Source organism: Oncorhynchus mykiss, chromosome 7, assembly GCF_013265735.2.
Source record: "Oncorhynchus mykiss isolate Arlee chromosome 7, USDA_OmykA_1.1, whole genome shotgun sequence".
Lineage (NCBI taxonomy): Eukaryota > Metazoa > Chordata > Actinopteri > Salmoniformes > Salmonidae > Oncorhynchus > Oncorhynchus mykiss.
The window spans coordinates 1,333,874-1,357,004 of NC_048571.1; the positions used below are offsets into that span (position 1 = coordinate 1,333,874).

The 23,131-nt window shown below is 46.1% G+C and overlaps 1 protein-coding gene across 2 annotated transcripts; it reads left to right on the top strand.

Moving 5' to 3' along the window:
- Window positions 1-1,572: 1,572 nt before the first annotated feature.
- On the top strand, window positions 1,573-22,917 carry LOC110496968 (gamma-taxilin). Of its 2 annotated transcripts, none has more exons than XM_036982000.1 (9): window positions 1,573-1,846; window positions 2,373-2,464; window positions 2,829-3,080; window positions 3,539-3,733; window positions 10,678-10,797; window positions 11,167-11,241; window positions 18,847-18,939; window positions 19,349-19,444; window positions 19,615-22,917. In XM_036982000.1, the coding sequence occupies exons 1-9, from the start codon at window positions 1,588-1,590 to the stop codon at window positions 19,873-19,875; spliced, it is 1,443 nt and encodes a 480-aa protein (XP_036837895.1). In that variant the 5' UTR covers window positions 1,573-1,587; the 3' UTR covers window positions 19,876-22,917. The 2 variants fall into 2 exon arrangements, with proteins under 2 accessions (XP_036837895.1, XP_036837896.1); XM_036982001.1 differs by having other exon boundaries at window positions 2,829-2,999.
- The last annotated feature ends 214 nt before the right edge of the window (window positions 22,918-23,131 follow it).

Below are 23,131 nucleotides of genomic sequence, written 5' to 3' on the forward strand. Positions count from 1 at the left end.
TTGTCTAAATGTCTTTCCTTAATGAAAATTACAGACATATTGTTATATCTGAAGGGCTGTATAGGGAAGGGTTTTGTTTTGGTGTTGTTTATGCAACATGACAATAGGGTCAAGCAGCCCCGCCCCCGTCCTTATATATTGCGTCACATCATAGCGACACACTCCGATGCCAGAGACAGGGTCGATTTAAACAGTAAAAACATACAGGTACAGTGTGGTACTTTTACGCCCTTTTCTGTGTTTCGCTGACCCTACACAAATTATGTCTGTATTTCTTAATGATTGTAACATGTTACAGTCAAACAAAAGAGAACGCGAAGTGTTAAAACATGTTGTATTTACTAAGGAAGTCCATAGCATAGTTTGCCAGTGACAGGTTGTTAGCTTAGCATAAGTTGGCACAGTGTGGACTCACGCACCTGCCAAACCCAAACAGTTTGCGACTTATTGCTTGGTGGTATTTTCTTTCTATACTTACGTTCAATAATCCATACATCAATCAATACTTGATGGAAACACTTTAGTCCACAATTTTTGTTGAGTTGAATGTCAACGTTGGATTTGTTACTCAGCTAACAAGCTAACCTACAGCTAGCTCGTGTCAAAGCTAGCTAGCCTAGCATACCAAAGGTTACTGTGACTAACGTTATAGCTATGCTAACTAGATTATTTAGATCTGTGGCTCGCTAGCTACATCCATTAGCTTTAGCGTAGCTGATACATGGCTCAATGTTTTCCTATCAGTATAGCTATTAGCTGGGTAGGTAAAGTCACTTAATTGTTTGGAGGTTATTAGCTAACACGAATTGGCTAGCTAGTGCCTGCTAATAATATATCAAAACTAGCCAACGTTAGGTAGCTAGTTTTATTGCCACTACTGTGTGGCAAGTTTACTTGTTTGGGTGTCTAAATTGATTGAACTAACGTACGAGTGTAACTGCAACAGCGGTGTTTAGGCTACATCCTTCACTTGTGTTCAGTCGGATAATTATTTTATCTTCGGTGTCCGGGTTATCTAGGCAGTTAACTAAATCAAGGGAATTGAGGGGTTCCTGTGCTGATTTATATGGCGAGTCCTTCTGTTGGTGCTGTTAGGTCTAGCACGTGGTAATCCTCAACTATCTTCTTAAAGGATTCTATCCCTTCTTGATTGTTGAGGGAACTGTGGTCCAGTGTTTCATTAATATATGAATAACTATAGTTACCACTACTGCCAATGCTACCCTAGTTATTAGAATGATCTGAACTTAGTGACCCTTGGTCAGATCAGAGTTAAAGGTGGGGACCTGTCTTGCCCTGCTAGAGTTGGTGCCTTGCTAGAGTCCGGAGGACAGCATGTGGTTGCTAACTTGCTGTCTCATTACTGTCAATGTTTACAAGTGTTGTTGAGGCTATTGAAATAAGTTACACACCGCTGTCAAGATCAGTGAATGATCAAGTATGAACCGGTTCTGTTAACGAATTGAATCAATGCTTACATGGTCAGGTGTACTCAAATAGTCAGGTGTACTCACATGGTCAGGTGGATACGACCACCTATATTTCACTGAGTTAACTTTTCCTCTTTTCCAGTTTGGGATCAATATCATGGAGGCTGCAGGGTTCTGTGGAATGGAGGTGGCGACTCGGGGGCTAGTGGGGGGATCTGGCAGTAGCTCCCCTCCAGAGCTGGACAGCCCAGGTAGCCAGGAGCACCTGGGGATGTTTGAGCTGGTCAGTAGCTGCTGCAGTGAGGAGGTGAGAGGGGAGACTCCAGGGAGAGAGGACTGCCCCCTGGACCCCAACAATGCTGAGCTGGACCCAGGCGGCGGCGGTGGTGGCAAGATCAAGGACCCAAAGGGATTGGGTAGGTTAACACGAGACTGTCGTTGCCTGTCTAACGCGTGTGAGGTAATATATGGAAACCACTGCATGCTGTCATGGTGATTTTAGCCAAGTTATTGAGAATGTCCCTTCCTCTTCAACCATGACAAGTGGTTGATCTCTTCACTTGTTTTTTTGTAACAGGAAAAGAGGTTCTCTTACTGATGCAAGCCCTGACCACACTAGCCTCCCCAGAGGAGAAGTGGTTGATCTCTTCACTTGTTGTTTTGTAACAGGAAAAGAGGTTCTCTTACTGATGCAAGCCCTGACCACACTAGCCTCCCCAGAGGAGAAGTGGTTGATCTCTTCACTTGTTGTTTTGTAACAGGAAAAGAGGTTCTCTTACTGATGCAAGCCCTGACCACACTAGCCTCCCCAGAGGAGAAGTGGTTGATCTCTTCACTTGTTGTTTTGTAACAGGAAAAGAGGTTATCTTACTGATGCAAGCCCTGACCACACTAGCCTTGCCAGAGAAGTGGCTGATCTCTTCACTTGTTGTTTTGTAACAGGAAAAGAGGTTCTCTTACTGATGCAAGCCCTGACCACACTAGCCTCGCCAGAGGAGAAGCTGGCCGCTTTGTGCAAGAAGTATGCTGATTCGGTAAGAGCTGGAAGCCTCCACATGTCTATGCTGCTTTAAGGGATTATTTTCATCTAATAAATTGCAGTGGGCCAATTGCAGTGGGCCACTGCTAGTTGATCAGCTAAACATGTTCATCCCTATTTGTGTCTTGAGATTGTATACCCCGGGTTGTATTTATTAGTGCACATGATGGCAAAACTATTTTGCAACCGAAAGCAAAACGAGAATTTCTAATTACACCAATTCAGTTAGTTTTCTTCCATTTCATGCCTAATGAACACTAACCAGGACTCATTTGAATCCCTGTTCAAATGGTGTTTTGAGTATCACTACATCTTTGTGTCCTGTGACAGCTTTGATTGATTGATTGATTGATTGACAGCTGGAGGAGAGCCGCAGTATACAGAAGCAGGTGAAGGTGCTGCAGAAGAAGCAGTCCCAGATGGTCAAAGAGAAGATCCACCTGCAGAGTGAACACAGCAAGGCCATCCTGTCACGCAGCAAGCTGGAGAGCCTCTGTAGGGAACTGCAGAGACACAATAAGACCCTCAAGGTAGGTAGTGAGGAGAGTCTGTCAAGCAGCAAGCTGGAGAACCTCTGTAGGGAACTGCAGAGACACAATAAGACCCTCAAGGTAGGTAGTGAGGAGAGTCTGTCACACAGCAAGTCAGTTAGTGGCTACTGTAAGCCTGTGTACTCATTGAACTACATATAGAATCATAGGATCTCTATGCTTGTATCAAATCACATTGTATTCATCACATGCTCTGAATACAACTGGACTTTACAGTGAAATGCTTGCTTACGGACATTTCCTTATGATGCAGAGTAGCACAAATAAAACAGTAACTAAAACGAGGAATGAAATTGAATCCACAAGAATGGAGCTTACATACAGGGAGTATTCAGGGGTTGGGTTCGATTTAGGTTTAAATTCAGTCAATTCCGGAAGTTCAGTCAATTCTCTTCATAGAAAATACTTGTTATGAATGAATTCAATTTCAATAGAATTCATGAATTGAAAACAGAATTGACCCCATCCCTGTTACCATTGTTTTTGCAAATTTACCGTTTTGCCATATCCCATGTCAGGATGACAACATGCAACGGTCCAGAGAGTATGAGGAGCATCGGAAGGAGGCCACCCTTCACTTCCAGATGACGCTGAACCAGATCGAGGTACAGATGGAACAGCACAACTCTCACAACTCCAAGCTGCGCCAGGAGAACATGGAGCTGGCCCAGAAACTCAACAAGCTCATCAAACAGTACGAGCTCAGGGAGGAGGTAGGAGGACGAGAGACGCGTACCTCTTTCTACTCTGTCTTTTCACATGCACACGTTCTCTCTATTCCTCCCATTCTGTCTCTCTCTCCCCCTCGTTCTCTCTCTCTCTCCCCCTCGTTCTCTCTCTCTCTCCCCCTCGTTCTCTCTCTCTCTCCCCCTCGTTCTCTCTCTCTCCCCCTCGTTCTCTCTCTCTCTCCCCCTCGTTCTCTCTCTCTCTCCCCCTCGTTCTCTCTCTCTCTCCCCCTCGTTCTCTCTCTCTCTCCCCCTCGTTCTCTCTCTCTCTCCCCCTCGTTCTCTCTCTCTCTCCCCCTCGTTCTCTCTCTCTCTCCCCCTCGTTCTCTCTCTCTCCCCCTCGTTCTCTCTCTCTCCCCCTCGTTCTCTCTCTCTCTCCCCCTCGTTCTCTCTCTCTCTCCCCCTCGTTCTCTCTCTCTCTCCCCCTCGTTCTCTCTCTCTCCCCCTCGTTCTCTCTCTCTCCCCCTCGTTCTCTCTCTCTCCCCCTCGTTCTCTCTCTCTCCCCCTCGTTCTCTCTCTCTCCCCCTCGTTCTCTCTCTCTCTCCCCCTCGTTCTCTCTCTCTCTCCCCCTCGTTCTCTCTCTCTCTCCCCTCGTTCTCTCTCTCTCTCCCCCTCGTTCTCTCTCTCTCTCCCCCTCGTTCTCTCTCTCTCTCCCCCTCGTTCTCTCTCTCTCTCCCCCTCGTTCTCTCTCTCTCTCCCCCTCGTTCTCTCTCTCTCTCCCCCTCGTTCTCTCTCTCTCTCCCCCTCGTTCTCTCTCTCTCTCCCCCTCGTTCTCTCTCTCTCTCCCCCTCGTTCTCTCTCTCTCTCCCCCTCGTTCTCTCTCTCTCTCCCCCTCGTTCTCTCTCTCTACCCCTTCTGTCTCTCTCTCCCCCTCGTTCTCTCTCTCTACCCCTTCTGTCTCTCTCTCCCCCTCGTTCTCTCTCTCTACCCCTTCTGTCTCTCTCTCCCCCTCGTTCTCTCTCTCTACCCCTTCTGTCTCTCTCTCCCCCTCGTTCTCTCTCTCCCCCTCGTTCTCTCTCTCTCCCCCCCTCGTTCTCTCTCTACCCCTTCTGTCTCTCTCTCCCCCTCGTTCTCTCTCTACCCCTTCTCTCTCTCTCCCCCTCGTTCTCTCTCTACCCCTTCTGTCTCTCTCTCCCCCTCGTTCTCTCTCTACCCCTTCTGTCTCTCTCTCCCCCTCGTTCTCTCTCCCCCTCGTTCTCTCTCTCCCCCTTCTGTCTCTCTCTCCCCCTCGTTCTCTCTCTCTACCCCTTCTGTCTCTCTCTCCCCCTCGTTCTCTCTCTCTACCCCTTCTGTCTCTCTCTCCCCCTCGTTCTCTCTCTCTACCCCTTCTGTCTCTCTCTACCCCTCGTTCTCTCTCTCTACCCCTTCTGTCTCTCTCTCCCCCTCGTTCTCTCTCTACCCCTTCTGTCTCTCTCTCCCCCTCGTTCTCTCTCTACCCCTTCTGTCTCTCTCTCCCCCTCGTTCTCTCTCTACCCCTTCTGTCTCTAGTCAGGTGCCTATGGCCGACCTATAACGTGTAGGAGCAGTCTGATTGGTGCTTTGATGAGACGATTACTTTTAGTGGGATTTAGTTTGGAATTGCCCCGATGAATCTTTTTTACTAGGTGTATTTTTCAGCATTTAAGAGCCTCTGGAAATCTGACGCATGGAGGAAGTTCCATCTAGCTTTATCTCTGGTCTGTCCTGTCTGTCCCCAGCACATTGACATGGTGTCCTGTCTGTCCCCAGCACATTGACATGGTGTCCTGTCTGTCCCCAGCACATTGACATGGTGTCCTGTCTGTCTGTCTGTCCCCAGCACATTGACATGGTGTCCTGTCTGTCTGTCTGTCCCCAGCACATTGACATGGTGTCCTGTCTGTCTGTCCCCAGCACATTGACATGGTGTTCTGTCTGTCCCCAGCACATTGACATGGTGTCCTGTCTGTCCCCAGCACATTGACATGGTGTCCTGTCTGTCCCCAGCACATTGACATGGTGTCCTGTCTGTCCCAGCACATTGACATGGTGTCCTGTCTGTCCCCAGCACATTCACAAGGTGTTCTGTCTGTCCCCAGCACATTGACAAGGTGTCCTGTCTGTCCCCAGCACATTGACAAGGTGTCCTGTCTGTCCCCAGCACATTGACAAGGTGTCCTGTCTGTCCCCAGCACATTGACATGGTGTCCTGTCTGTCCCAGCACATTCACAAGGTGTTCTGTCTGTCCCCAGCACATTCACAAGGTGTTCTGTCTGTCCCCAGCACATTGACAAGGTGTCCTGTCTGTCCCCAGCACATTTACATGGTGTCCTGTCTGTCTGTCCCCAGCACATTGACATGGTGTCCTGTCTGTCCCCAGCACATTGACAAGGTGTTCTGTCTGTCCCCAGCACATTGACATGGTGTCCTGTCTGTCCCAGCACATTGACATGGTGTTCTGTCTGTCCCCAGCACATTGACAAGGTGTTCTTTCTGTCCCCAGCACATTGACAAGGTGTCCTGTCTCTGTCCCCAGCACATTGACAAGGTGTCCTGTCTGTCTGTCCCCAGCACATTGACAAGGTGTCCTGTCTGTCTGTCCCCAGCACATTGACAAGGTGTCCTGTCTGTCCCCAGCACATTGACATGGTGTCCTGTCTGTCCCCAGCACATTGACATGGTGTTCTGTCCGTCCCCAGCACATTGACAAGGTGTCCTGTCTGTCTGTCCCCAGCACATTGACAAGGTGTCCTGTCTGTCTGTCCCCAGCACATTGACATGGTGTCCTGTCTGTCCCCAGCACATTGACATGGTGTCCTGTCTGTCCCAGCACATTGACATGGTGTTCTGTCCGTCCCCAGCACATTGACAAGGTGTCCTGTCTGTCTGTCCCCAGCACATTGACAAGGTGTTCTGTCTGTCCCCAGCACATTGACAAGGTGTCCTGTCTGTCTGTCCCCAGCACATTGACAAGGTGTCCTGTCTGTCCCCAGCACATTGACAAGGTGTCCTGTCTGTCCCCAGCACATTGACACGGTGTCCTGTCTGTCCCCAGCACATTGACACGGTGTCCTGTCTGTCCCCAGCACATTGACACGGTGTCCTGTCTGTCCCCAGCACATTGACACGGTGTCCTGTCTGTCCCCAGCACATTGACAAGGTGTCCTGTCTGTCCCCAGCACATTGACAAGGTGTCCTGTCTGTCCCTAGCACATTTACATGGTGTCCTGTCTGTCTGTCTGTCCCCAGCACATTGACAAGGTGTCCTGTCTGTCCCCAGCACATTGACACGGTGTCCTGTCTGTCCCCAGCACATTGACATGGTGTTCTGTCTGTCCCCAGCACATTGACACGGTGTCCTGTCTGTCCCCAGCACATTGACACGGTGTCCTGTCTGTCCCCAGCACATTGACACGGTGTCCTGTCTGTCCCCAGCACATTGACATGGTGTTCTGTCTGTCCCCAGCACATTGACACGGTGTCCTGTCTGTCCCCAGCACATTGACACGGTGTCCTGTCTGTCCCCAGCACATTGACACGGTGTCCTGTCTGTCCCCAGCACATTGACACGGTGTCCTGTCTGTCCCCAGCACATTGACACGGTGTCCTGTCTGTCCCCAGCACATTGACACGGTGTCCTGTCTGTCCCCAGCACATTGACACGGTGTCCTGTCTGTCCCCAGCACATTGACACGGTGTCCTGTCTGTCCCCAGCACATTGACACGGTGTCCTGTCTGTCCCCAGCACATTGACACGGTGTCCTGTCTGTCCCCAGCACATTGACAAGGTGTCCTGTCTGTCCCCAGCACATTGACAGGGTGTCCTGTCTTTCCCCAGCACATTGACATGGTGTCCTGTCTGTCCCCAGCACATTGACAAGGTGTTCTGTCTGTCTGTCCCAGCACATTGACAAGGTGTCCTGTCTGTCCCCAGCACATTGACATGGTGTCCTGTCTGTCCCCAGCACATTGACAAGGTGTCCTGTCTGTCCCCAGCACATTGACAAGGTGTTCTGTCTGTCTGTCCCCAGCACATTGACAAGGTGTCCTTTCTGTCTGTCCCAGCACATTGACAAGGTGTCCTTTCTGTCTGTCCCAGCACATTGACAAGGTGTCCTTTCTGTCTGTCCCAGCACATTGACAGGGTGTCCTTTCTGTCTGTCCCCAGCACATTGACACGGTGTCCTGTCTGTCCCCAGCACATTGACAAGGTGTCCTTTCTATCTGTCCCCAGCACATTGACAAGGTGTCCTTTCTGTCCCAGCACATTGACAAGGTGTCCTGTCTGTCCCCAGCACATTGACATGGTGTCCTGTCTGTCTGTCCCCAGCACATTGACACGGTGTCCTTTCTGTCTGTCCCCAGCACATTGACACGGTGTTCTTTCTGTCTGTCCCCAGTACATTGACAAGGTGTCCTTTCTGTCTGTCCCCAGCACATTGACATGGTTTCCTGTCTGTCCCCAGCACATTGACATGGTGTTCTGTCTGTCTGTCCCCAGCACATTGACATGGTGTTCTGTCTGTCCCCAGCACATTGACATGGTGTTCTGTCTGTCCCCAGCACATTGACATGGTGTTATGTCTGTCCCCAGCACATTGACAAGGTGTCCTTTCTGTCTGTCCCCAGCACATTGACAAGGTGTCCTTTCTGTCTGTCCCCAGCACATTGACAAGGTGTCCTTTCTGTCTGTCCCCAGCACATTGACAAGGTGTTCTGTCTGTCTGTCTGTGTCCCCAGCACATTAACAAGGTGTTCTGTCTGTCTGTCTGTCTGTCTGTGTCCCCAGCACATTGACAAGGTGTTCTGTCTGTCTGTCTGTCCCCAGCACATTGACAAGGTGTTCTGTCTGTCTGTCTGTGTCCCCAGCACATTGACAAGGTGTTCTGTCTGTCTGTCTGTCTGTCCCCAGCACATTGACAAGGTGTTCTGTCTGTCTGTCTGTGTCCCCAGCACATTGACAAGGTGTTCTGTCTGTCTGTCTGTCTGTCTGTGTCCCCAGCACATTGACAAGGTGTTCTGTCTGTCTGTGTCCCCAGCACATTGACAAGGTGTTCTGTCTGTCTGTCTGTGTCCCCAGCACATTGACAAGGTGTTCTGTCTGTCTGTCTGTCTGTGTCCCCAGCACATTGACAAGGTGTTCTGTCTGTCTGTCTGTGTCCCCAGCACATTGACAAGGTGTTCTGTCTGTCTGTCTGTCTGTCTGTGTCCCCAGCACATTGACAAGGTGTTCTGTCTGTCTGTGTCCCCAGCACATTGACAAGGTGTTCTGTCTGTCTGTCTGTCTGTCCCCAGCACATTGACAAGGTGTTCTGTCTGTCTGTCTGTGTCCCCAGCACATTGACAAGGTGTTCTGTCTGTCTGTCTGTGTCCCCAGCACATTGACAAGGTGTTCTGTCTGTCTGTGTCCCCAGCACATTGACAAGGTGTTCTGTCTGTCTGTCTGTCCGTCCCCAGCACATTGACATGGTGTTCTGTCTGTCTGTGTCCCCAGCACATTGACAAGGTGTTCTGTCTGTCTGTCTGTCCCCAGCACATTGACAAGGTGTTCTGTCTGTCTGTCTGTGTCCCCAGCACATTGACAAGGTGTTCTGCCTGTCTGTCTGTGTCCCCAGCACATTGACAAGGTGTTCTGTCTGTCTGTGTCCCCAGCACATTAACAAGGTGTTCTGTCTGTCTGTCTGTGTCCCCAGCACATTGACAAGGTGTTCTGTCTGTCTGTGTCCCCAGCACATTAACAAGGTGTTCTGTCTGTCTGTCTGTCCCCAGCACATTGACATGGTGTTCTGTCTGTCTGTCCCCAGCACATTGACATGGTGTTCTGTCTGTCTGTCTGTCTGTCTGTGTCCCCAGCACATTGACATGGTGTTCTGTCTGTCTGTGTCCCCAGCACATTGACAAGGTGTTCTGTCTGTCTGTCTGTGTCCCCAGCACATTGACAAGGTGTTCTGTCTGTCTGTGTCCCCAGCACATTGACAAGGTGTTCTGTCTGTCTGTCTGTGTCCCCAGCACATTAACAAGGTGTTCTGTCTGTCTGTCTGTGTCCCCAGCACATTGACAAGGTGTTCTGTCTGTCTGTCTGTCTGTCCCCAGCACATTGACAAGGTGTCCTGTCTGTCTGTCTGTCCCCAGCACATTGACAAGGTGTCCTGTCTGTCTGTCTGTCCCCAGCACATTGACAAGGTGTTCTGTCTGTCTGTGTCCCCAGCACATTGACAAGGTGTTCTGTCTGTCTGTCCGTCCCCAGCACATTGACAAGGTGTTCTGTCTGTCTGTCTGTGTCCCCAGCACATTGACAAGGTGTTCTGTCTGTCTGTCTGTGTCCCCAGCACATTGACAAGGTGTTCTGTCTGTCTGTCTGTGTCCCCAGCACATTGACAAGGTGTTCTGTCTGTCTGTCTGTGTCCCCAGCACATTGACAAGGTGTTCTGTCTGTCTGTCTGTGTCCCCAGCACATTGACAAGGTGTTCTGTCTGTCTGTCTGTCCCCAGCACATTGACAAGGTGTTCTGTCTGTCTGTCTGTGTCCCCAGCACATTAACAAGGTGTTCTGTCTGTCTGTCCGTCCCCAGCACATTGACAAGGTGTTCTGTCTGTCTGTCTGTGTCCCCAGCACATTGACAAGGTGTTCTGTCTGTCTGTGTCCCCAGCACATTGACAAGGTGTTCTGTCTGTCTGTCTGTGTCCCCAGCACATTGACAAGGTGTTCTGTCTGTCTGTCTGTGTCCCCAGCACATTGACAAGGTGTTCTGTCTGTCTGTCTGTCCGTCCCCAGCACATTGACAAGGTGTTCTGTCTGTCTGTGTCCCCAGCACATTGACAAGGTGTTCTGTCTGTCTGTCTGTGTCCCCAGCACATTGACAAGGTGTTCTGTCTGTCTGTCTGTGTCCCCAGCACATTGACAAGGTGTTCTGTCTGTCTGTCTGTCCCCAGCACATTGACAAGGTGTTCTGTCTGTCTGTCTGTGTCCCCAGCACATTGACAAGGTGTTCAAGCACAAGGAGAAGCAGCAGCAGTTGGTGGATGCCAAGCTCCAGAGGACAGCTGAGCTGATGAGAGAGTTGGAGGGGAAGCAGCAGAGAGAGAGAGACTTTGTGAGTCCCACTGCCGTGGGTTGTTATGATGATGCTCTAGCTAGCTACAAATAACTGGAGGGTTGTGTTCCATTGGGGAACACAACTGGAAATGTTCTTCAATTGCAACTTAAAATGAGGTCCAGGTGCCCAATGAACACAACCCAGGACACTGTGTTTCTCTCTAATAACTGGACGTGAGTGACCGTTGTCTGTTTGCGTTGACTCATTGATTTTATCGGTTGTCTGTTTGCGTTGACTCATTGATTGTATCGGTTGTCTGTTTGCGTTGACTCATTGATTTTATCGGTTGTCTGTTTGCGTTGACTCATTGATTGTATCGGTTGTCTGTTTGTCAGAAGTTGTGACCATTTCCCGTCTCCTGTTCAGCTCCTGAAAGACGCCACAGAGTGGAGACATGAATGTGAGCTGTTGAAGGAACAGGAGACGCAGCTCAAACAGCAGGTAACTAGCTGCCTTTTCCTTCCCTGTTCTGGCAGTCAGTTTATATGGAGGGGGACTGTATATGACTGTGTTTATATGGAGGGGGACTGTATGTGAATGTGTTTATACGGAGGGTGACTGTATGTGACTGTGTTTATATGGAGGGTGACTGTATGTGAATGTGTTTTATACGGAGGGTGACTGTGTGTGAATGTGTTTATATGGAGGGTGACTGTATATGAATGTGTTTATATGGAGGGTGACTGTATATGAATGTGTTTATATGGAGGGTGACTGTATATGAATGTGTTTATATGGAGGGTGACTGTATATGAATGTGTTTATATGGAGGGTGACTGTATGTGAATGTGTGTTTATATGGAGGGTGACTGTATGTGAATGTGTGTTTATATGGAGGGTGACTGTATGTGAATGTGTGTTTATATGGAGGGTGACTGTATGTGTATATACAGTTAAGTCGGAAGTTTACATGCACCTTAGCCAACTACATTTAAACTCAGTTTTTTACAATTCCTGACATTTAATCCAGGTATAAATTCCCTGTTTTAGGTCAGTTAGGATCACCACTTTATTTTAAGAATGTGGAATGTCAGAATAATAGTAGTAATAGTTTTCATTTCTTTCATCACATTCCCAGTGGGTCAGAAGTTTACATACACTAAATTAGTATTTGGTAGCATTGCCTTAAAATTGTTTAACCTGTTGAGTCTATAGGGGCGCTATTTCATTATTGGATAAAAAAACGTGCCCGTTTTATGCGCAATATTATGTCACGAAAAGATGCTCGACTATGCATATAATTGACAGCTTTGGAAAGAAAACAGTCTAACGTTTCCAAAACTGCAAAGATATTATCTGTGAGTGCCACAGAACTCATGCTACAGGCGAAACCAAGATGAAACTTCAAACAGGAAATGAGCAGAATTTCTGAAGCTCTGTTTTCCAATGTCTCCTTATATGGCTGTGAATGCACCAGGAACGAGCCTGCGCTTTCTGTCGTTTCTTCAAGATGTCTGCAGCATTGTGACGTATTTGTAGGCATATCATTGGAAGATTGGCCATAAGAGACTACATTTTCCAGGGGTCCGCCCGGTGTCCTTTGTCTAAATTGGTGCGTAATCTTCAGTTGCGGGCATTTTCTCCTGGGATTCAGGACAGAAAGCACACTTCCACTAACGATATATCATCGAAGAGATATGTAAAAAAACACCTTGAGGATTGGTTCTAAACAACGTTTGCCATGTTTCAGTCAATATTATGGAGTTAATTTGGAAAAAAGTTTGGCGTTTTGATGACTGGATTTTCGAGTTTTTTTGGTTGCCAAACGTCACGCACCAAACAGAGCGATTTCTCCTAAACAAATAATCTTTCAGGAAAAACTGAACATTTGCTATCTAACAGAGTCTCTTCATTAAAAACATCTGAAGTTCTTCAAAGGTAAATGATTTTATTTGAATGCTTTTCTGGTTTTTGTGAAAATGTTGCCTGCTGAATGCTAATGCTAACGCTAAATGCTACGCTAGCTAGCTACTGTTACACAAATTATTGTTTTCCTATGGTTGAGAAGCATATTTTGAAGATCTGAGATGACAGTGTTGTTAACAAAAGGCTAAGCTTGAGAGCTAGCATATTTATTTCATTTCATTTGCGATTTTCATGAATAGTTAACGTTGCGTTATGGTAATGAGCTTCAGGCTGTATTCACGATCCCGGATCCGGGATGGCTAAGTGCAACTGGTTTTAACTTGGGAAAAATGTTTTGGGTAGCCTTCCACAAGCTTCCCACAATAAATTGGGTGAATTTTGGCCCGTTCCTCTTGACAGAACTGGTGTAACTGAGTCAGGTTTGTAGGCCTCCTTGCTCGCACACGCTTTTTCAGTTCTGCCCACAAATTGTCTATGGGATTGAGGCCAGGGCTTTGTGATGGCCACTCCAATACCTTGACTTTGTTGTCTTTAAGCTATTTTGACACAACTTTGGAAGCATGCTTGGGGTCATTGTCAATTTGGAAGACCCATTTGCAACCACATCATTTTCCCTCCATGATTCTGTTTATTTTGTGAAATGCACCAGTCCCTCCTGCAGCAAAGCACCCCAACAACATGATACTGCCACCCCCATGCTTCACGGTTGGGATGGTGTTCTTCGGCTTGCAAGCCTCCCCTTTTTCCTCCAAACATAACAATGGTCATTATGGCAAACAGTTATATTTTTGTTTCGTCAGACCAGGGGACATTTCTCCAAAAAGTATGATCTCTGTCCCTATGTGCAGTTGCAAACTGTAGTCTGGCTTTTTATGGCGGTTTTGGAGCAGTGGCTTCTTTCTTGCTGACTGGCCTTTCAGGTTATGTCGATATAGGACTCGTTTTACTGTGGATGTAGATACTTTTGTACCTGTTTCCTCCAGCATCTTCACAAGGTCCTTTGCTGTTGTTCTGGAATTGATTTGCACTTTTCGCACCAAAGTTAGTTCATCTCTAGGAGACAGAACACGTCTCCTTCCTGAGCAGTATGACGGCTGCGTGGTCCCATGGTGTTTATACTTGCGTACTATTTTTTGTACAGATGAACGTGGTACCTTCAGGCGTTTGGAAATTGTTCCCAAGGAAGAACCAGACTTGTGGAGGTCCACAATTTCTTTTCTGAGGTCTTGGCTGATATCTTTAGATTGTCACATGATGTCAAGCAAAGAGGCACTGAGTTTGAAGGTAGGCCTTGAAATACATCCACAGGTACACCCCCAATTGACTCAAATAATGTAAATTAGCCTATCAGAAGCTTCTAAAGCCATGACATAATTTTCTGGAATTTTCCAAGATGTTTAAAGGCACAGTCAACTTAGTGTATGTAAACTTCTGACCCACTGGAATTGTGATACAGTGAAATAATCTGTCTGTAAACAATTGTTGGAAAAAATTACTTGTCATGCACAAAGTAGATGTCGTAACCGACTTGCCAAAACGATAGTTTGTTGACGAGACATTTGGGGAGTGGTTGAAAAACGAGTTTTAATGACTCCAACCTAAGTTTATGTAAACTTCGGACTTCAACTGTATATGGATGGTAACTGTACATTAATGTGTATATATATATATATATATATATGGTGTGGGGTGGCATTTCTTTGGGGGGCCGCACAGCCCTCCATGTGCTCGCCAGAGTTAGCCTGACTGCCATTGGGTACCGAAATGAGATCCTCAGACCCCTTGTGAGACCATATGCTGGTGCGGTGGCCCTGGGTTCCTCCTAATTCAAGACAATGTGGCTGGAGTGTGTCAGCAGTTCCTGCAAGAGGAAGGCATTGACGCTATGGACTGGCCCGCCCGTTCCCCAGACCTGAATCCAATTGAGCACATCTGGGACATCATGTCTCGCTCCATCCACCAACGCCATGTTGCACCACAGACTGTCCAGGAATTGGCGGATGCTTTAGTCCAGGTCTGGGAGGAGATCCCTCAGGAGACCATCCACCACCTCATCAGGAGCATGCCCAGGCTTTGTAGGGAGGTCATACAGGCACGTGGAGGCCACACACACTACTGAGCCTCATTTTGACTTGTTTTAAGGACATTACATCAAAGTTGGATCAGCCTGTAGTGTGGTTTTCCACTTTAATTTTGAGTGTGACTCCAAATCCAGACCTCCATGGGTTGATAAATTTGATTTCCATTGATCATTTTTGTGTGATTTTGTTGTCAGCACATTCAACTATGTAAAGAAAAAGTATTTAATAAGAATATTTCATTCATTCAGATCTAGGATGTGTTATTTTAGTGTTCCCTTTATTTTTTTGAGCAGTATGTGTGTGTATGTATGTATGTATGTATGTATGTATGTATGTATGTATGTATGTATGTATGTATGTATGTATGTATGTATGTATACAGTGCCTTGCGAAAGTATCCGGCCCCCTTGAACTTTGCGACCTTTTGCCACATTTCAGGCTTCAAACATAAAGATATAAAACTGTATTTTTTTGTGAAGAATCAACAACAAGTGGGACACAATCATGAAGTGGAACGACATTTATTGGATATTTCAAACTTTTTTAACAAATCAAAAACTGAAAAACTGGGCGTTTAAAATTATTCAGCCCCTTTACTTTCAGTGCAGCAAACTCTCTCCAGAAGTTCAGTGAGGATCTCTGAATGATCCAATGTTGACCTAAATGACTAATGATGATAAATACAATCCACCTGTGTGTAATCAAGTCTCCGTATAAATGCACCTGCACTGTGATAGTCTCAGAGGTCCGTCAAAAGCGCAGAGAGCATCATGAAGAACAAGGAACACACCAGGCAGGTCCGAGATACTGTTGTGAAGAAGTTTAAAGCCGGATTTGGATACAAAAAGATTTCCCAAGCTTTAAACATCCCAAGGAGTACTGTGCAAGCGATAATATTGAAATGGAAGGAGTATCAGACCACTGCAAATCTACCAAGACCTGGCCGTCCCTCTAAACTTTCAGCTCATACAAGGAGAAGACTGATCAGAGATGCAGCCAAGAGGCCCATGATCACTCTGGATGAACTGCAGAGATCTACAGCTGAGGTGGGAGACTCTGTCCATAGGACAACAATCAGTCGTATATTGCACAAATCTGGCCTTTATGGAAGAGTGGCAAGAAGAAAGCCATTTCTTAAAGATATCCATAAAAAGTGTTGTTTAAAGTTTGCCACAAGCCACCTGGGAGACACACCAAACATGTGGAAGAAGGTGCTCTGGTCAGATGAAACCAAAATTGAACTTTTTGGCAACAATGCAAAACGTTATGTTTGGCGTAAAAGCAACACAGCTCATCACCCTGAACGCACCATCCCCACTGTCAAACATGGTGGTGGCAGCATCATGGTTTGGGCCTGCTTTTCTTCAGCAGGGACAGGGAAAATTGTTAAAATTGATGGGAAGATGGATGGAGCCAAATACAGGACCATTCTGGAGGAAAACCTGATGGAGTCTGCAAAAGACCTGAGACTGGGACGGAGATTTGTCTTCCAACAAGACAATGATCCAAAACATAAAGCAAAATCTACAATGGAATGGTTCAAAAATAAACATATCCAGGTGTTAGAATGGCCAAGTCAAAGTCCAGACCTGAATCCAATCAAGAATCTGTGGAAAGAACTGAAAACTGCTGTTCACAAATGCTCTCCATCCAACCTCACTGAGCTCGAGCTGTTTTGCAAGGAGGAATGGGAAAAAATTTCAGTCTCTCGATGTGCAAAACTGATAGAGACATACCCCAAGCGACTTACAGCTGTAATCGCAGCAAAAGGTGGCGCTACAAAGTATTAACTTAAGGGGGCTGAATAATTTTGCACGCCCAATTTTTCAGTTTTTGATTTGTTAAAAAAGTTTGAAATATCCAATAAATGTCGTTCCACTTCATGATTGTGTCCCACTTGTTGTTGATTCTTCACAAAAAAATACAGTTTTATATCTTTATGTTTGAAGCCTGAAATGTGGCAAAAGGTCGCAAAGTTCAAGGGGGCCGAATACTTTCGCAAGGCACTGTATATGTATATATGTATGTGTGTGTATGTATGTATGTATGTATGTATGTATGTATGTGTGTATATATATATATATATATATAAGGTTGACTTTATGTTAATGTGTATATATTTGCAGGGTAACTGTGTTCATGTGTATATATTTGCAGGGTGACTGTGTTCATGTGTATATATTTGCAGGGTAACTGTGTTCATGTGTATATATTTGCAGGGTGACTGTGTGTACATGTGTATATATTTGCAGGGTGACTGTGTTCATGTGTATATATTTGCAGGGTGACTGTGTGTACATGTGTATATATTTGCAGGGTGACTGTGTTCATGTGTATATATTTGCAGGGTGACTGTGTGTACATGTGTATATATTTGCAGGGTGACTGTGTGTTCATGTGTATATATTTGCAGGGTGACTGTGTGTACATGTGTATATATTTGCAGGGTGACTGTGTTCATGTGTATATATTTGCAGGGTGACTGTGTGTACATGTGTATATATTTGCAGGGTGACTGTGTTCATGTGTATATATTTGCAGGGTGACTGTGTACATGTGTATATATTTGCAGGGTGACTGTGTTCATGTGTATATATTTGCAGGGTGACTGTGTGTACATGTGTATATATTTGCAGGGTGACTGTGTGTACATGTGTATATATTTGCAGGGTGACTGTGTACATGTGTATATATTTGCAGGGTGACTGTGTACATGTGTATATATTTGCAGGGTGACTGTGTACATGTGTATATATTTGCAGGGTGACTGTGTACATGTGTATATATTTGCAGGGTGACTGTGTACATGTGTGTATATTTGCAGGGTGACTGTGTTCATGTGTATATATTTGCAGGGTGACTGTGTTCATGTGTATATATTTGCAGGGTGACTGTGTACATGTGTATATATTTGCAGGGTGACTGTGTGTACATGTGTATATATTTGCAGGGTGACTGTGTGTACATGTGTATATATTTGCAGGGTGACTGTGTGTACATGTGTATATATTTGCAGGGTGACTGTGTGTACATGTGTATATATTTGCAGGGTGACTGTGTACATGTGTATATATTTGCAGGGTGACTGTGTACATGTGTATATATTTGCAGGGAACTGTGTTCATGTGTATATATTTGCATGGTGACTGTGTTCATGTGTATATATTTGCAGGGTGACTGTGTTCATGTGTATATATTTGCAGGGTGACTGTGTGTACATGTGTATATATTTGCAGGGTGACTGTGTGTACATGTGTATATATTTGCAGGGTGACTGTGTGTACATGTGTATATATTTGCAGGGTGACTGTGTGTACATGTGTATATATTTGCAGGGTGACTGTGTGTACATGTGTATATATTTGCAGGGTGACTGTGTGTACATGTGTATATATTTGCAGGGTGACTGTGTGTACATGTGTATATATTTGCAGGGTGACTGTGTGTACATGTGTATATATTTGCAGGGTGACTGTGTTCATGTGTATATATTTTCAGGGTGACTGTGTTCATGTGTATATATTTGCAGGGTGACTGTGTGTACATGTGTATATATTTGCAGGGTGACTGTGTGTACATGTGTATATATTTGCAGGGTGACTGTGTACATGTGTATATATTTGCAGGGTGACTGTGTGTACATGTGTATATATTTGCAGGGTGACTGTGTGTACATGTGTATATATTTGCAGGGTGACTGTGTGTACATGTGTATATATTTGCAGGGTGACTGTGTGTACATGTGTATATATTTGCAGGGTGACTGTGTACATGTGTATATATTTGCAGGGTGACTGTGTGTACATGTGTATATATTTGCAGGGTGACTGTGTTCATGTGTATATATTTGCAGGGTGACTGTGTACATGTGTATATATTTGCAGGGTGACTGTGTTCATGTGTATATATTTGCAGGGTGACTGTGTACATGTGTATATATTTGCAGGGTGACTGTGTGTACATGTGTATATATTTGCAGGGTGACTGTGTGTACATGTGTATATATTTGCAGGGTGACTGTTCATGTGTATATATTTGCAGTGTGTTCATGTGTATATATTTGCAGGGTGACTGTGTTCATGTGTTTTGTGATTTGTAGCTCTCTTTGTACATGGACAAGTTTGAGGAATTCCAGACCACTCTGGCGAAAAGCAACGAGGTGTTCACTACCTTCAGACAGGAGATGGAGAAGGTTTGGAACTGAACATTTAACACCAAACACTTTCTTTGGTATATAGCTGGGAGGGTTTAGGTCTGTAGACCTCTCTCTAGCTGGGAGGGTTTAGGTCTGTCGACAGACCTCTCTCTAGCTGGGAGGGTTTAGGTCTGTCGACAGACCTCTCTCTAGCTGGGAGGGTTTAGGTCTGTCGACAGACCTCTCTCTAGCTGGGAGGGTTTAGGTCTGTCGACAGACCTCTCTCTAGCTGGGAGGGTTTAGGTCTGTCGACAGACCTCTCTCTAGCTGGGAGGGTTTAGGTCTGTCGACAGACCTCTCTCTAGCTGGGAGGGTTTAGGTCTGTCGACAGACCTCTCTCTAGCTGGGAGGGTTTAGGTCTGTCGACAGACCTCTCTGTAGCTCTGATCTTTTTTCTGTTCTCCAGATGACCAAGAAGATCAAGAAGCTGGAGAAGGAGACGACTCTGTGGAGAACGAAGTGGGAGACCAACAACCAGGCTCTGCTACAGATGGCTGAGGAGGTGAGATGAGAAACTCTCCCAGCGGGCCGTCTTACTTTATCATTTACTAATAGCAGTAGACGTTTAAGAATATTTTGTACTGTAACATTTCACAAAGTATCTCAATGAATGATGTCACCTAATTGTAGAATATCTGATGTTGAATGTCGTTGGCTGTTTGTCCTCTCCAGAAGACACTGCGGGACAAACATTACAAGGGCCTGCATGGGAAGCTGGAGTGCCTGGAGAAACTGTGCCGGGCTTTGCAGAAGGAGAGGGACGACCTCACCACCAAACTGGGAGAGGAGGGGACGGGACCTCCAGACCCCCAGCCCAGCCAGGAGTCTACCCAGGATGAGATGTCTCCGCCTGGGAGGGGGGAAGAGACGCAGCCCCTTACTACCCCTGAACTGGAGCTAGAGTTCTCCACCACAGAGCAACTTGACAACTGAGCCACTAACCCCCTCTGCCTTTTGGGGGGTGTATTTGAATACAGTATATCTTGTTTTGTGTGTTAAAGTTTATAATTAAGATTAAAATGACTGCATTATTACCAATGAATATAATACTTTTTGCCCTGACTGTACATTGTAAAACTGGGCTTTGTGGTGAGCACAAGGCTCCCCCCTTTTCTACCACATTTGTATTTTCTTAGATGATTGTCTTCATTCTGTTGGCCAGTCACAGGGCTGTTGTTCAGCAGCTTTCTCGTGGTCAGTCACAGGGCTGTTGTTCAGCAGCTTTCTCGTGGTCAGTCACAGGGCTGTTGTTCAGCAGCTTTCTCGTGGTCAGTCACAGGGCTGTTGTTCAGCAGCTTTCTCGTGGTCAGTCACAGGGCTGTTGTTCAGCAGCTTTCTCGTGGTCAGTCACAGGGCTGTTGTTCAGGAGCTTTCTCGTGGTCAGTCACAGGGCTGTTGTTCAGCAGCTTTCTCGTGGCCAGTCACAGGGCTGTTGTTCAGCAGCTTTCTCGTGGTCAGTCACAGGGCTGTTGTTCAGCAGCTTTCTCGTGGCCAGTCACAGGGCTGTTGTTCAGCAGCTTTCTCGTGGCCAGTCACAGGGCTGTTGTTCAGCAGCTTTCTCGTGGTCAGTCACAGGGCTGTTGTTCAGGAGCTTTCTCGTGGTCAGTCACAGGGCTGTTGTTCAGCAGCTTTCTCGTGGTCAGTCACAGGGCTGTTGTTCAGCAGCTTTCTCGTGGTCAGTCACAGGGCTGTTGTTCAGCAGCTTTCTCGTGGTCAGTCACAGGGCTGTTGTTCAGCAGCTTTCCCGTGGCCAGTCACAGGGCTGTTGTTCAGCAGCTTTCTCGTGGTCAGTCACAGGGCTGTTGTTCAGCAGCTTTCCCGTGGTCAGTCACAGGGCTGTTGTTCAGCAGCTTTCCCGTGGCCAGTCACAGGGCTGTTGTTCAGCAGCTTTCTCGTGGTCAGTCACAGGGCTGTTGTTCAGCAGCTTTCTCGTGGTCAGTCACAGGGCTGTTGTTCAGCAGCTTTCCCGTGGTCAGTCACAGGGCTGTTGTTCAGCAGCTTTCCAGTTGGACTAAAATGATACTTTCTCCCGTCTCTGTGCAGCTTTCTTCCATTGAAAAATCTATATTTTGGATATTTTGGAGCTGTGGAATTGTAGTCAGATTAAATATCTTTTAGAACTCTTAACAGTGTTCAGATTAAATATCTTTTGAACTGATATTGTAGTGGGATTTAAATTCTATCATATGCATATTGCTATATTGAAGTAGCCTTGTTGCATCGTCGTGACTAACTGAATCTAATCTCTGTCTAGGACCAGAAATAGCAGGGCATTGTACAGTAGAAGAGTTGCAAACATACAATGTTTATCTCAGAGCAGGTACCATAGATTTACTAGGATGGGAATTCCCAGTCAAGTCAATGTAACATGATTGGTTGACTTGTATTTCTATGTCTGGGCCGTTTCAGTCGTTGTCTTGTCGTGATGGAACCTACTGGCTTTCTAATACCTCAGCCCTGGTGTTTAGTTTCAGTCACGTCTCCTTTCTGAAGCACCTGGGACTTGAAAAGGAACATCCCTGTCCTTTTAACATGAGAGACTGAGTCTAAAGGGTTCAATCCGTTCAGCTTTGACCAAGATGCCATGCAGTCAACAGACATTTGACAGACGTGAACAGACAGTTCAGTCATTTGTAGGTTCCCAGTTTCTGCAGGAGGACCCCTGGTTCTGATGCTCCTGTATCTACAGGCTTTCCTGGTTTGTAATTCCAGTAGCCTGGCCCCAGATCTGTGTGTTGTCTGGTCCAACTTGACAAACAGCACAATAGACCTGGGACCAGGCTATCATTCCAATACGCCAAGGGCCAAACTGTTCTCCAGCTCTCCTTAACTGATACCTCCACATGGAGAAAGGGGGGCATTCGGTTCAATTTACCCAATGGTTAAGGGCTCACAATGTAATTGTACTTCTGTGTGATCATTTGGTTGGAGAAGTCAGTGAGGCACTTTACTGCAGACAATGTGGGCCTTCAGAAACTGGGTATGCTTGGTAACTTGGTTGTGTTCCAGACCAGTGAACATTTATATGGGACGTGATGTTTCTTGGGCTCCAAATAGGCTTCTTTCTATTCCTTATGTCTTGTTTATAGACAAATTGGTTTTTATTTCTGGAAGCAAAAATACATGGATTTATAAGGTGTCTTTTCATATTGTACTTTATACTGGAAAAACATGTGATTTGCTATTTTTTTTTATACAAACGAAACGTATGTAATTCAAACACGATGCGAATGTTCACTAAGAACTTATTTGGCATTGGAGATACTTGCCGACAATGTGAAAGAAATGTAACCAGTCTCTTGTAATGAGAATGATGGTGGTTTTGGGCCCCAGGTCAGGGTTGTGTTCATTAGGCATCAAACAACAAAACAAATGGAAACTGGGTTCAATCACTGGAAACTGTTTCCAGCTGAAAAATATTTAAACCGTGAACGGATGCGTGCCCTAATAAACATTACCCAGGTTCCCCTACTGGCCCGATCACCCTGTCATCGACCTAGAAACCTCAGATATCACCAGCGTACATTGTCTTGTTTTCTTGTGAAGTCATAAGGATGTAATTCAGAGCACAGCCCCTGAAGTTAAACGTGAAGATGGGTCCAAGCCACAGTTGGGGGGGAGGGGGTATCTTAACCCCCTCAAGTCGAAATCAACTTCAATACTTTACTGTTGGATGTAGCTTGAGTCCATCTGCTTGGGCTGTTATGCCAACTCATTGTCATGCTAAATGTTTGGCTTGACTGACAGCAATGAAGTAGGCAAAACACCACAAACAGACTGGCGCTCAGGCTGTTGTGATGCCCGCCAGTTAAACTCAGGTTACGTAAAGACATCTACCTCGGGCAGGTGAGAACTGTGAAAGCAGAGCTAGTTCATGTTCAGAAAGCTTTGAGCCCACATTCCCCTTTATAAGATTGTGAAATGTTCTTATAGTCCCGTCTCTCACTTTTCAATAAACTATTTTGTAGAATTTCACAACTTGGTTGTCGTTTTAATTTCCTAGATGTTTAAATTGGTCTTGTGAATGAAGTTAATTTCTAGGCAGTATACACACACACAACCTTGCGTGGCTTCCCAGACTCCTTGCTCTGGCCAAACACTATGCCCACGGTCGTTATTGTGGCGGAAGGAAAAAATTTAGTCTGGCTCAGTAACGCCGACTACCATTCAGAATGTGTCTGGATTCTGG

Bases quoted from the DNA above. Each gene is read 5' to 3' on its own strand.
- LOC110496968 (XM_036982000.1), top strand. From the start codon at position 1,588: ATGGAGGCTGCAGGGTTCTGTGGAATGGAGGTGGCGACTCGGGGGCTA. The intron at 3,081-3,538 runs GTAGGTAGTGAG...ATCCCATGTCAG, and splicing joins GACACAATAAGACCCTCAAG to GATGACAACATGCAACGGTC. The intron at 18,940-19,348 runs GTTTGGAACTGA...TCTGTTCTCCAG, and splicing joins TCAGACAGGAGATGGAGAAG to ATGACCAAGAAGATCAAGAA.